The 12443-nt window shown below is 40.3% G+C and overlaps 1 protein-coding gene across 1 annotated transcript in view; it reads right to left on the bottom strand.

Moving 5' to 3' along the window:
* Positions 1–12443, bottom strand: part of LOC115619005 (protein naked cuticle homolog 1-like) — a 100771-nt gene that overhangs the window by 11517 nt on the left and 76811 nt on the right. Inside the window, exon 8 of the mRNA XM_030511022.1 lies at positions 9774–9869. Coding sequence (XP_030366882.1) covers positions 9774–9869 — 96 coding nt within the window. The remainder of the gene's footprint in view (positions 1–9773; positions 9870–12443) is intronic.

Below are 12443 nucleotides of genomic sequence, written 5' to 3' on the forward strand. Positions count from 1 at the left end.
TCAAGACAATATATTCATAAAAAGAGAGCAGAATTTGCAGTCTCTCCTTTATTTCCCCACTGTCATATTTTTTCTCCCATTGTCGCAAGAGTCTCTAGGGGCTGTTACTATCATGTCAGTAGCTGTTTTCCATCCTCTTGAGAAGAACCATGGTCTACAGCTTGAACGAGGGAAGACTGCTCAGTGACAGTGACCTCACAGCTCTTTAACACGTCACTTCTAACACTTCCACCCTAATTTGAAACCTAGCCAGATCTCTAAATAGACACAGCCATATCTGACAGCCAGCTTGAAGGGCTGGATTTTTATTCATCTATGAGAAAAACCCAACAAAGCAAGAACACAGACAGACAAACAAAACATATCTGTTGTTTTATATGCATTCATAAATTATATTCTATAATCCTACACCTTGATTAGCCAAACCTTTCTTTTCAGCAGAATACTTAAGCACCATATTTATTCAAAACAGGGCTTCATACACTCAGCGCTTTGGTGAGTGGAGCCTTTCCCATACATTCCTTAACAAGTGTTGGTTATCCAACATGGCATCTTTCCACACAAGGCTACTGTCAAGAGGTTATTATCAACTCTTTCTTTCCCAATCATCTGTCCTCTTTCCTTTTTTCAGCTATGCCAGATATTTGTACAAGCTGATCATCTAGTCTATTTTAACTTCAACAGGCAAAGACAAAAAGTCTTTACTCCCACTGTCCTTTTACTTTTTTTTTTTTTTCCAGTGATGAGGACTAATTTGCTAACTGGCATACAATCTGCCCCTTGTGTTCTGTGAGGGTCTTTCTCAACAAGCTGCTTGACTCAACAGTTTAAAACATACTTCCAAACAGTCAAGGAAGGCCAGATGCAACATTTGTGTGACACATACTTGGCAAGTCAGAAATATGTGCACATACATATCACATCAGGACAGTTTACATCTCTCAGCCAAACAGGCCTGAATGAACCCAAATCAATGTCCAGGCTCCAAGGAGTTTAAGAGGCTGCACAGAGGAATCAGGACACCTTGTGGCCTTATACTCTGCTGCCTTTGCATTTTGTTATGTGTTTAATACCCAGCTTCCTCCACAATGACCTGAACTGCTTTGCATTCTGGCACTGAATGAACATGGTCATCAGACTGGATACATACCAAGATCGAGGTTAGGGATATCCATAAGTAACCGCCTAATGCTTATGCTGATCTTTTAAATACCAACAACGACATTTTTATTAAAGGATTCATTTACTTGTGGTCCAAATTTGGGGTTGGGAATTCTAGTAAACTGACAGTTCTTATTTGGTCAAACAAGTCTGCTTGGGTCATTCGCTACGCTGTTATCTACCAAAGTCCTGGCTGAGCAGGTGCCTACTACAAGGCAGCTTGAACCTCCTGTTGCTTTCCAGTTATTGCTTCACAGTTGCAACATAAAAATTCCTGAGGCAATGATCTGGTAGGAATGGTCTTTATCAGTGAGTTTTGAGCTGTGACTAAAACTACCTTCTCACAGTCCTTTTTTTGGCAGCTAATATGCTAATGGCTTCTTGTCAAATCAGTAGCACTAGACCATCAAAATATATATTACAAAATCTGTATTTTATAGCTATGTCTATATTTACCTCCAAAAGAATTTTCATCTGCCAGGACGCTAAGGAAATTTATGTTCTCCTTGAAAGCTGTCCCACTGAATGTTATCAATATTTAAATTCCTTAAAGAACTGCCTAAAATTGAGACAGCTTTACCTTCTACACACCAGCTTGTGCATTTCACTGTCCTCAAGAAATTTAGTAAAAAACATTACAAATAAAAGCTAGCTAAATCTTCCTATCTCCTGGTACACCAAACAGCATCTACCAAAGAATCTAACCTTTCTGCACCATGGATTATTAGTCACACGATTTTGTAACTAACTGCTTTGCTTAAGACTGTTGGAACTTCCCACACAAAAAGTTTCATCCCACATTTCTCAAACTTCCTCCCTTTTTAAATAAAAAATGAACAAAACCAGATTTTTTTAGTGTCTCCCATTTTCAAAAAATACCATTTGCTTGGTTTTGGTGGTTTTTTGTTTGGTTGGGTTTTTTGTTTTTTGTTTTTTGCTTTTTTTATTGAAATGTACTTTTAAACCATTTCTAGTTAAAAATCATTGTGGATTTTTAAACTAGTATATCAAATGGGTAAAGAGAAATAAGAATTAAAAAAAATATTTCTGTCCTTTATAGAAAACAGATTATATTTAGAGGGGAAGTAGTCTGCATGAATTTAACTTCTGAAGAGCTTCTAGTGTGCAGATTTTCTGCTGGGATAGCTAGTTTAATCAAGTAAGAAAACTGAAATGATGATATTTTTCCTCAAAGAGGAAAATAAATGCTTGCTGGGTAATCTTCAAATGGCCAGCACATGCCATACCCAGATTTATTCATGTCCTGTTTATTGAACGCTACATTGGTTTTTCCAGAGCTGAAGGACTTAACAGTGTTAACCTGTATGTTTTTCACATCCTGTTTTATCAAGCAGCTAATGTGACAAAGTATATTGAAAAGAGCAACTTTTTATCACCAGAAATACTTGCATTAGAAATACTAAAAAGTGAACAGTTCCGGCCACACATGTATGCTGCACTCACATGTATCCACGGAATACTTTACAGATCTCCAGTAGGAGATTAGCAGGAATTTAGAACATAAATTAGCAGGAATTTAGAAACTAATGGGTCTGCAAAAAAGAACAAGAGCAAATTACACTGAAGTATTCTTCATTCCTTATAGAACTTACTTCATTCCTTACAGTGACTGAGGAAGTCCCTATTCCAGGTATTAGCTTTTTACTTCTAAGGAACATTAGTGGTACAGGGACAACCCTATTTTTCCAGTATTAGTGTAGCTTGTCATCACAGGACTAGTTAGCAAACTAGAGATTCTATTAAGGGAACTAAGAGGCTTTTCCAGCAGAATTAATTTGACAGAATGAGATATTTGAACACACATACATACACACACCCCTCACACCCCCCCCCCACTCCACCCCCCCCCAGGAAAAAGGAAAAGAAACCCAAACCAACCCAAAACCACCAATAACAAAAAAACCCCCCACGAAACAAACCCAAAACAAACCCAAACAAAACCAAAACACCAAAACAAAACAAAAAAACCCTAATGAGTTTAATAACACTGAAAAGGAAACATTCAGTCATTTGGTTTGATTCTTTGTAACTTGTCTAGGAGAGATGTCTGTGTCTTTAGCTCCCTTCAAAATTGAAAGAGAAAGTAATATTTTCTCTTAATATTTCTCTCTGACACAAATCCATCAAAATCTAGTAGCTGAAATGATGGCCCCTCTGATTGATAGAGACAAACACTACTCTATCCATTGGTTCCATTGCTCTTTTCACATCATGAGTTAATACAGTGTTGACAACCACAGTACAAACCAACAAATTTCAAGAAAAGGGTTGAGCTGATAAACAGTAGACCCAAAAGAGCCAGCATCCTTCCCCAAGGCAAAGATTTGGTGCTGAGTTCTAAATGCAGAAATAACCTCAAACCTTTTCACTCATTCATTACAGAGGATATGAGCAAAAATAACTAAAAAGGAAAAGAAAAAAAAAAGACAAAGGAAACATTTGAGGAAAAAATGGGTATTTAATGTAAGATACAAAGAAAATTTCTAGCATTAAAAATGCATGAAGAGAAGCATCAATATCAGTTCATTACCTTTCCCTCAGAAAAAACAAAAGTACAAATGTCTCATTTGTACTTTGTTTGCAGTCTGATTTTTACATACAGTAGGATGTTTTTATTGCAGCATCAGCTTTGTTTGATTATATACGTTTTTGAATCATTCTTATTTGGAACCTGAAAGGAGCTTCACTTGCTATCTATCTATTCAACTGCTTTAGAAGAATTTCCCTTTTTTTACTCCTGACAAGCAACTTGTGTTCTTATTCTGTGCAGCCACTCACCAAAGAAACTCAATTTTCTAAGAAAGGATTGGAAAAAAAAATAAATAAAAAGGCTAGTGTTTATGAAGTATAATTACATTCAGAGAGCTCAATATAAAACCTCATGGATCAAAACACATTAATTCAGTTATCCAAGTTTCAAGTCTGATTACAAATATCTGTGTGAAGATAATTACAGTGCAGCTGTCAGTTCTAAAAAGGCCTGCAGTACATAATGAATTGTCCTCTTATGGCTTATGGAATGAAGGGAAACATTATTAGCCAAGTTCTGTAATATACATATTAGAGCAGGAAAAGTTATCTCCCACTACACCAAAAGGACTGAAAAACGGTCATCTTCTATGACAGAAAAAGCAGTAGTTTAACAACATACAGTAATGCCAATTTTATAATTTGTCATCCAAATAATTATGCTTTCATAATGGGTGTATCTCTTCAAGAAGCATGACTTGATCTGAATTTCTAATTATAAAGACTATGGAATAAGTCATACAGACTCTAGAAGGAAATCAAAGCAGTATTAAGTTCTGAAGATGTTGTTAAGATCCAGAAGAAATTTCACTAAGATGGAATTTGAATGCTTTTCCGGTGATCTGTCATTCTGTAAAGCCAAAGGGAAATTTTATCCAGTAACTAAATCCCTCTTATTTACAATTTTCAAACATTTTAATGAAAAAAACATTTAGTGCACTTGTAAAATTGCACCCCACCTACATGTCTCTTACAAACTTAATTTAACACTGTGGATTCCTTTGGAAAGTCTCTGGACATGAAGACATTTAAACACAATGAGTGAATCAAATTAAATGGATGTGGGTGGGCAAGTCACATCCTTTTCCAGTGTCTCACTTTTCCAACATGAAAAACAGAATAAGGCTGACTTTTTTTGTAAAGCACCTCAAGGTCTACAGATAGAAATCCAATTTAAGAAATTTAATCTTTCTGTTAAATCCAGCTATAAATCCAGGAGACATTAAAGTGAATTTTTCAAAGAAGGAGAAAAGGTGAACACTAAGCTTTTCTCACCAGAACACTGGACCTTTGTTTAGAAAAGCTGATGGGTTCTGAGTGGATTTTAATCAGCTCACTAAATGGCACTGGTACAGACCAGCCCTCTTTCTCAGACTGTCCGTTCTGTGCCTGATCCAGCAATGTGCTTTGCATACTTTTAACTCAGAGCATGTCCCCCATTCATTTTAATTCAAACTATTCCCATGTTTAACATTCACCATCGTTAAGTCCTTTCCTGGATCATGAGCAAAGCTGCTGATAAACGACAGTATCAGGCCCACTATGTTGACTGCCAGTCTCTCCAGGGCTAATAGAACAACAAATTCTATGTCACGTGAAGAGACTAAAATTCCTCTTTTGTGGCCAAGATTGTCTAGGAGCAGCTATCATTAGTCATTCTTGCACAAACAGCTCTTAAATTGAATCTGGATTAAACAGAAGACAACCAACAAAATGGATTATACAATGGCACTGGAACAGCTTACAAAAAAAGTATTGTAACATAACTGGGAAACTCTGCAATGGTGCATACTATTTGTTTCTATCTTTGATCAGATGTAAAGAGCTGAAAATTATCAACCTATTTGGTCCTTCAGTTAAAAGAATTTTTTTTGGCACAGGTTCGAGCCTGAATGCAGCAACCTCCAGACCCCAGAGTAGTATAATTTTCCATCCCTGCACAGATTTGGTTTCAGTTAAGCTGCAGTCTGCTCTTGTAGCAGGGAAAGGTAGAATTTGGCTGTAACATATTCTCTACAGTCAAATTAAGCTCTTTGGTGTACCACATAACCACAAATAATTATTGTATACATATGTCCTGGGTTCAGCTATAGCAGTCATTTTTCTCCTTCTTAGTAGCTGGTGCAGTGCTGTGTTTTTGACTTTCAGCCTGGGAACAACACTGATAACACCGATGTTTTTAGTTGTTGCTAAGTAATGTTTACTCTGATCAAGGACTTTTTCAGTCTCATGCTCTGCCAGTGAGGAGGGGCACAGGAAGCCAGGAGGAAGCAGAGACAGGATACCTGACCCAAACTAGCCAAAGGGGTATTCCATAGCACAGCATGTCATGCCCACTATATAAACTGGAGGGAGTTACCTGGAAGGTGCAGATCGCTGCTCGGGTCAGGCTGGGTGTCGGTCGGCAGGTGGCAAGCAGTTGTATTCTCTCCCCTTGTTATTTCCCTTACCATTATTATTATTGGTGGTGGTGGTAGTAGTAGTTTTGTATTATACCTTAGTTACTGGACTGTTCTTATCTCAACCTGTGGGAGTTACATTCTTTTGATTCTCCTCCCCATCCCTCTGGGAGCTGGGGGAGGAAGAAGGGGGGGAGCGAGCGAGTGGCTGAGTTACTGGCTGGGCTTAAACCTCATGTGTTAGATGGATCTAACACTGTGGAATTTGTCCGTGGTGGATCACCCCAATCATCTAGAATGAGTGTGCGTGGGAAAAAGAGCCAGCAAGGCCACTCCTCCTGACACAGGTTGGCCCCTTGCGTCAGGATGAGTCTGCGCTTTTGACATATAAAAAGCCTGGGGTTCGAGAGAGATCGATAAGGAGGCACATCCAACTACCTTTTATGGTCGACATTACCTCTGCAGGGACGCCCGCTAAAGTAGTGCTTGCCACCCCATCTCTTCACGATGCACCTTGGAGCTGGCCTCTTGGTCATTGTATAAGTGTGTGGGTCAGTAAGAATCTGTGCCTAACCTAGTTTTTGGTAGCCTTTAGCTATCTCTCTTTCCAGCTGTTTCTATCTCTGGATTTTGTATCTATTCTGGATCTTGTAATAAACTTTCTAGCAGTTTGGTGTGTGTGTGCGTGGCTTACGTCCTTCTCCACCCAGAATCCTTCAATCCCTGGAACACCTCGACAGGTCTTTTTGGCGCCCAACGTGGGGCACAAAGCATTGAGATAACGACAAATCTGACCAGAGCGTGTCTAATCGTATTTGTGATAAGCATTCATTGTTTCAGATAGTCACTCATTACAATGTTGATTTATTTGCTCTCAGGAGTTTTTGCGCTTGATCTCAGAGTATCAGCATGTCATACCTTACTTGCAACCAGTATTTGCTGTTTTAACGTTTATTGGATTTGGGGCCTGGGCTAAGGTTCTTGTTTCGCTGTACTTCATGGTAATGACTTGTAATACAATAGACTCATTGATCATGAAACTGGGTTGGTATGCGTTCTCAGCGTGGTCATCACCTCTATACTATGGGGAGGCATGTAATGGGAATTTTTAACTATTAGACATCTTTCTTTTTCCTTCCCTCTGGGGGTCGACCTATGGAGGAGAGATTCCCTCACACCCTCTACTCCCTCACCGGGCTATTTACAGTAGGAGTAGATTCTGGAAAAGTTAAAGATCTTGAATATCCTTTCAGTGCCCTTGAAAGCATCCTGCTCCTTTTGCTGGGAACCAGCTTGTTGCTGCATATGCTCTCTATGTTTTGCCTATGGCATGATCACCCTGAGAATGCCTGATCTTGTCCAATCTTGGAAGCTAAGCAGGGTCGGGCTCTGGTCTTGTCTAAGGTTAAATGACTATTTAAGAATACTACCAAGAGATCTTCCCTGAGGCTGGACAGTCATGAGTGGCAGGGTGTGTGGGATCATGTGGGCAAGCACTTAAGCCAGTGGGCTCCTCCAGTGCTTTGGAAGCGTTGGAGATGGAAGGCAGCTGTATGGAGTCCCCTATGACAAGTTGCAGAAACTGCTGAAGGAGAGGGTGAATCAAGTCAGTTTGCAGAGGTGAAAGCCATCCAGCTGGCCTTGGACATTGCTGAACGAGAAAAATGGCCAGTACTTTATACTGACTCCTGGATGGTGGCAAATGCCCTGTGGGGGTGGTTGCAGTAATGGAAGCATGGCAAGTGGCAACGCAGAGGGAAACCCGTCTGGGCTGCTGCATTGTGGCAAGATGTCACTGCCCGGGTGCAGAACCTGGTGGTGAAGGTACACCATGTAGATGCTCATGTACCCAAGAGTCGGGCCACTGAGGAACACCACAACAACCAACAGGTGGATAAAGCTGCTAAGATTGAAGTGGCTCAGATGGATTTCGATTGGCAGCATAAGGGTGAACTGTTTTAAGCCTGGTGGGCCCATGACACCTCAGGCCATCAAGGCAGAGATGCAACATATGGATGGGCTCGTGATCGAGGGGTGGACTTAGCAATGGACACTATTGCCCAGGTTATTCATGAATGTGAAGCATGTGCTGCAATTAAGGAAGCCAAGTGCTTAAAGCCTCTCTGGTATGGAGGATGATGGCTGAAGTACAAATATGGGGAGGCCTCCTCTTCGTCATCTTCTCTGGGAGTGAGTGAGCGGCTGTGTGGTTCTGAGTTACTGGCTGGGCTTAAACCTTGACAACATACTTGAAAGTACATTCTCATTATGTTCAGCACATTGAACTCCCAATGACATTAATGGAAATTCCATGCCTGATTGTAAAGGACACTCACATGTGTGGGGTTGGGTTTTGGGTGTTTTTCCCCTATTCTTTGAGAGTCATGATAATCTTGTAATGAAGATTTAGCCTTGGGTCTCAAAAGATCTGGGTTCAATCTGCCACTAGGTTCTTGTGAGACTTCAGGCAAGTTATTAATTTTTCTGGTCTCTGTTCCCCATACATTAACAAATACAATACTACTTCCTCACTCCACCTGCCCCTTCTCCTTGCCCTCTCTCTATATATCTCATCTTCCCATTTGAATCTCTGGACTTGGCCTATAACTTTTCATCTGCTTATTCTCTTGCATGAGGGACACGGATTTCACTTGACTGTTCAAAGCACTATCAGAGTAGGACAATAAAAAAAAGCCTAGTAATGACATTCATATATGTATTAAAACCCACATTTGGCAATTTATTCATAAATGTCAAAAGAGATTTGCTTCAGCCTTCTAGGAAAAAATTCTGCCCTTGTTTGGTGTCTAAGGCCACTACACTTTCAGTATTTACCCTGTTCCTTTCAATCAGTTCTTAGTGATTTTCACAGACACCAGCACAAGAGCCAGGAGAGACAAAACCTGTCAATTTTCATCTGATTATCTGAACACATGGGATCCAGTAAACACACCTCACCAAAAAAAAAATAAAATCAATGACAGCACATTGCAGTAAATCTCAGTAAAAGACATTCTTCTAGAAGAAGTATCATTCCATTTGGATAGAAATAATTCTGGAAAAGGACCATATTCTAATCTATACGTCCTCTTATTTGACTTATTTGCACAGGAAATATGACCTGAAGACATCCTGCAAATAAAAAATACACACAGGTATGCTTTGACAGCCATTCACTATGGTCCTCCAGCAAATATCGTCCACGTTATTTATACTTGGAGGGAGAAGGCAGAGATCAGCCTAATATTCATGAAAACAACAGAATGGTATAGTTAGTCCTACTGGAAAGAATGTCAGAAGGCAACCTTGCTACTTGGTTAGCTTAAGTGAAAAGCAGGATAGAAGCCAGAACAATATACATTTGCAGGGCATTATTTTGACAATGTGTTTAGTTGTTCCAGATATTTTTCCTCCTCAAATGCCAGTACTATTTTTTAAAGGCTAATCCCAGGTATTAAACAACAACTAGCTTAAAAAGTGGTACAGTACATCTGAAAACCATAAACTACTGGTGGGATTATTTCTAGGAGGGAAGGGTCCATGGAAACTGCTGTTTAAGTTGGCAGGACACTTCTATTTCATAGATGAAAAAATGTTCCTGTTATTAAACACATCTCTTGTTAGCAAATGCTGTACACAAAGGGGCAGCTATACTTTGCTTACCTCGCGAGTGACTCTTCCATTGTTATCAAAGTCATACAGTGTGAAGGTCCATTCTTGCCTGTTATCTTCCTCTACAGACACATCACATTGCAATTCCTAAGAAACATGCAAAGAACAGCTTATTACCTAAAGCAAAAGGAGACTCTGTAGAAGGAGGCTCCTTCCTTCCTTCCTTCCTTCCTTCCTTCCTTCCTTCCTTCCTTCCTTCCTTCCTTCCTTCCTTCCTTCCTTCCTTCCTTCCTTCCTTCCTTCCTTCCTTCCTTCCTTCCTTCCTTCCTTCCTTCCTTCCTTCCTTCCTTCCTTCCTTCCTTCCTTCCTTCCTTCCTTCCTTCCTTCCTTCCTTCCTTCCTTCCTTCCTTCCTTCCTTCCTTCCTTCCTTCCTTCCTTCCTTCCTTCCTTCCTTCCTTCCTTCCTTCCTTCCTTCCTTCCTTCCTTCCTTCCCTCCCTCCCTCCCTCCCTCCCTCCCTTGTGGGAGGAAGCTTTCAGGATATGTCCCAGGGAGGCCTCTGTCTGCCACAGTGAAGGAGTCTCATCACAGTCACATGATAATCCTAACTCCCTTGGGCTAGACTTTGGGGAATCTGCAAGATGCTTTCTACTTCACTGTAGAAAACACAGAAAGGTACAAGAAAACTACTCCCTGAAGCTCCTGAAATATAATAACATTTCCCACTTAAAAGTGAGAAAGAACACTCTGCTTAAGAAGAGAAAGGTAACAGAAATAGACCCACAGAATGAGGCAGTACACTACAGTGCCAGGAGTAGCCATCAATAAAGAGTGGGCATATGGCACAAATCCCCACCAGTAAGACCTGTCCTTGACACAGACATTTGATACCCAAAGGTTGTCAGTTAGTGAGGTACAGCATCATGCCACTGAAGCCCCTGAAATGGACCCTGCCTAGGAACTGGCAGGTAAGAATGACCTGGGAGTTCTGTTAGTGAGAGTGTGATCTCTGGAAAGCCTGAAAGAATCAATTTGTTAAAAGGAAAAAAAATCCCCAAACCAAACCCAAGACTTCAGTCAAGAACAAAGGATGCACTTTGACTCCAGTCACCTGGGTGCAAACCATTTGCTTTCTCTCAAGACCTGTGCAATCAGAATTATCCAGAGCCACAACAAGGCAAAACGGAAAAGTTACAGTGCAATTAAAATGAAAGCCATTGTATGCAAGTAAAATAAACAGCTCCAAATAGCTTCAGCATGAAAGAGCTCAAAATACCTGGTTGATGTTCTGACTTTAAACCAATTCCCTACAGCAGTTACCCGTACCCCTTGTCCCCTGCTGAGTTCAAAGGCAGTCTTCTTTCGGTTGTAACAAGCCCAGCTGAAAGCTGCCAAGTGCCCCACACTCTACTGTGGAAACACAGCTTCATATTACATAAACATTCCCAGCACCTTTAAAAGCCAAATCACATCCACCTCAGATTTAGACCTCTTGTCTCAACACTTGCATTTCTGATTCTTTTATACCTTTGAAACATTTACCAATCTCTTAGATCCTAGCTTACATAGCTGGAAAACTTTCATTTGTAGAACAAGGGAAAAAATATCAATACTTGGTTTCTTGCCTCATATTAATATTTCCCTCTCCCACATTGCCTAACATAATAGCTTTATGTGAGGATGTGCTCTGCTTAGTTAAGAGCCACGGTGCCTAGTACCAAGTGCTAACCTTTATGGCATACCAAGAACTACTTGGGAACAAACAGAGACTTTGCCGGTACAGTGGAGTTCCAGCTAGTCTGGCACCAACCATGTTGACAGGTGTCCTCCAACATCCAAATATCAAGGCATCGTTAATTGCAATTTATCATGCCTTTTCTGTCTGCAAATGTCTGCTACTCAGGGTAGAATATAAAATATGCCTAGAAAAGAGTTACTGCCATGCAAAAAAATAAAGGCAGGAAAAGTCACCTCCCCCAAGGCGGCACACAAGCACCTAGCAACACCTGAACTGCCTATGGGAAAGCTACCTCCTTTTAATCGGCCTTAAAACAGTAAAAAATAAATTGTACCAGTTGCCTAAATCTGCTCTAGAAAAGGAAATGAACATTCAAGCTGCTGCAAGGTGGCTGCATGGTCTTTTAAATAACAATTGAAGAACACAAAGCTCATTACTGTGACAGGCTGACATCACTGAAAGGCAGAAGTTTGCCATGCCTGCTGGAGTGCAGAGACATGAAAATTTGTTTTGTTTCTTGCTGGTACCAGAGTATCTTCCTCCTCACCAAGACAGACAACCCTCTAGCTGGATGACAGCATGTTTCAATATTCATATTTATTAAATCATTCCCTGTATAAACAAAACCTGCCAACTACACACGATTTAACAAAGTGCAATGGTCCATGAAAGTCAATCTAAAGATTTGATAACATGGTAGCTGGCATAATGAATTACTAATGAAAGGATCATAGATAAAGGGTTAAACCAAATGCCTCTTCTTACTATATATTTCAGATCCTACAGAGGATCCAAACCTGGAAATAAATCTCATTAATCACCTCATGAGGAGCACCAGTAGTAAGACACTGACTTGTGTCAGTGTGACTTACTTCTGCTTCCTCCTGCACACACAACAATCATTGGGAGCTATATACATGCATCAGAGGACTCTATTTGGTCCACAGGTTATTTTTCTACCATAATTATGTCAGTACAGCGAAAC

This window comes from Strigops habroptila, chromosome W, assembly GCF_004027225.2.
Source record: "Strigops habroptila isolate Jane chromosome W, bStrHab1.2.pri, whole genome shotgun sequence".
NCBI lineage: Eukaryota > Metazoa > Chordata > Aves > Psittaciformes > Psittacidae > Strigops > Strigops habroptila.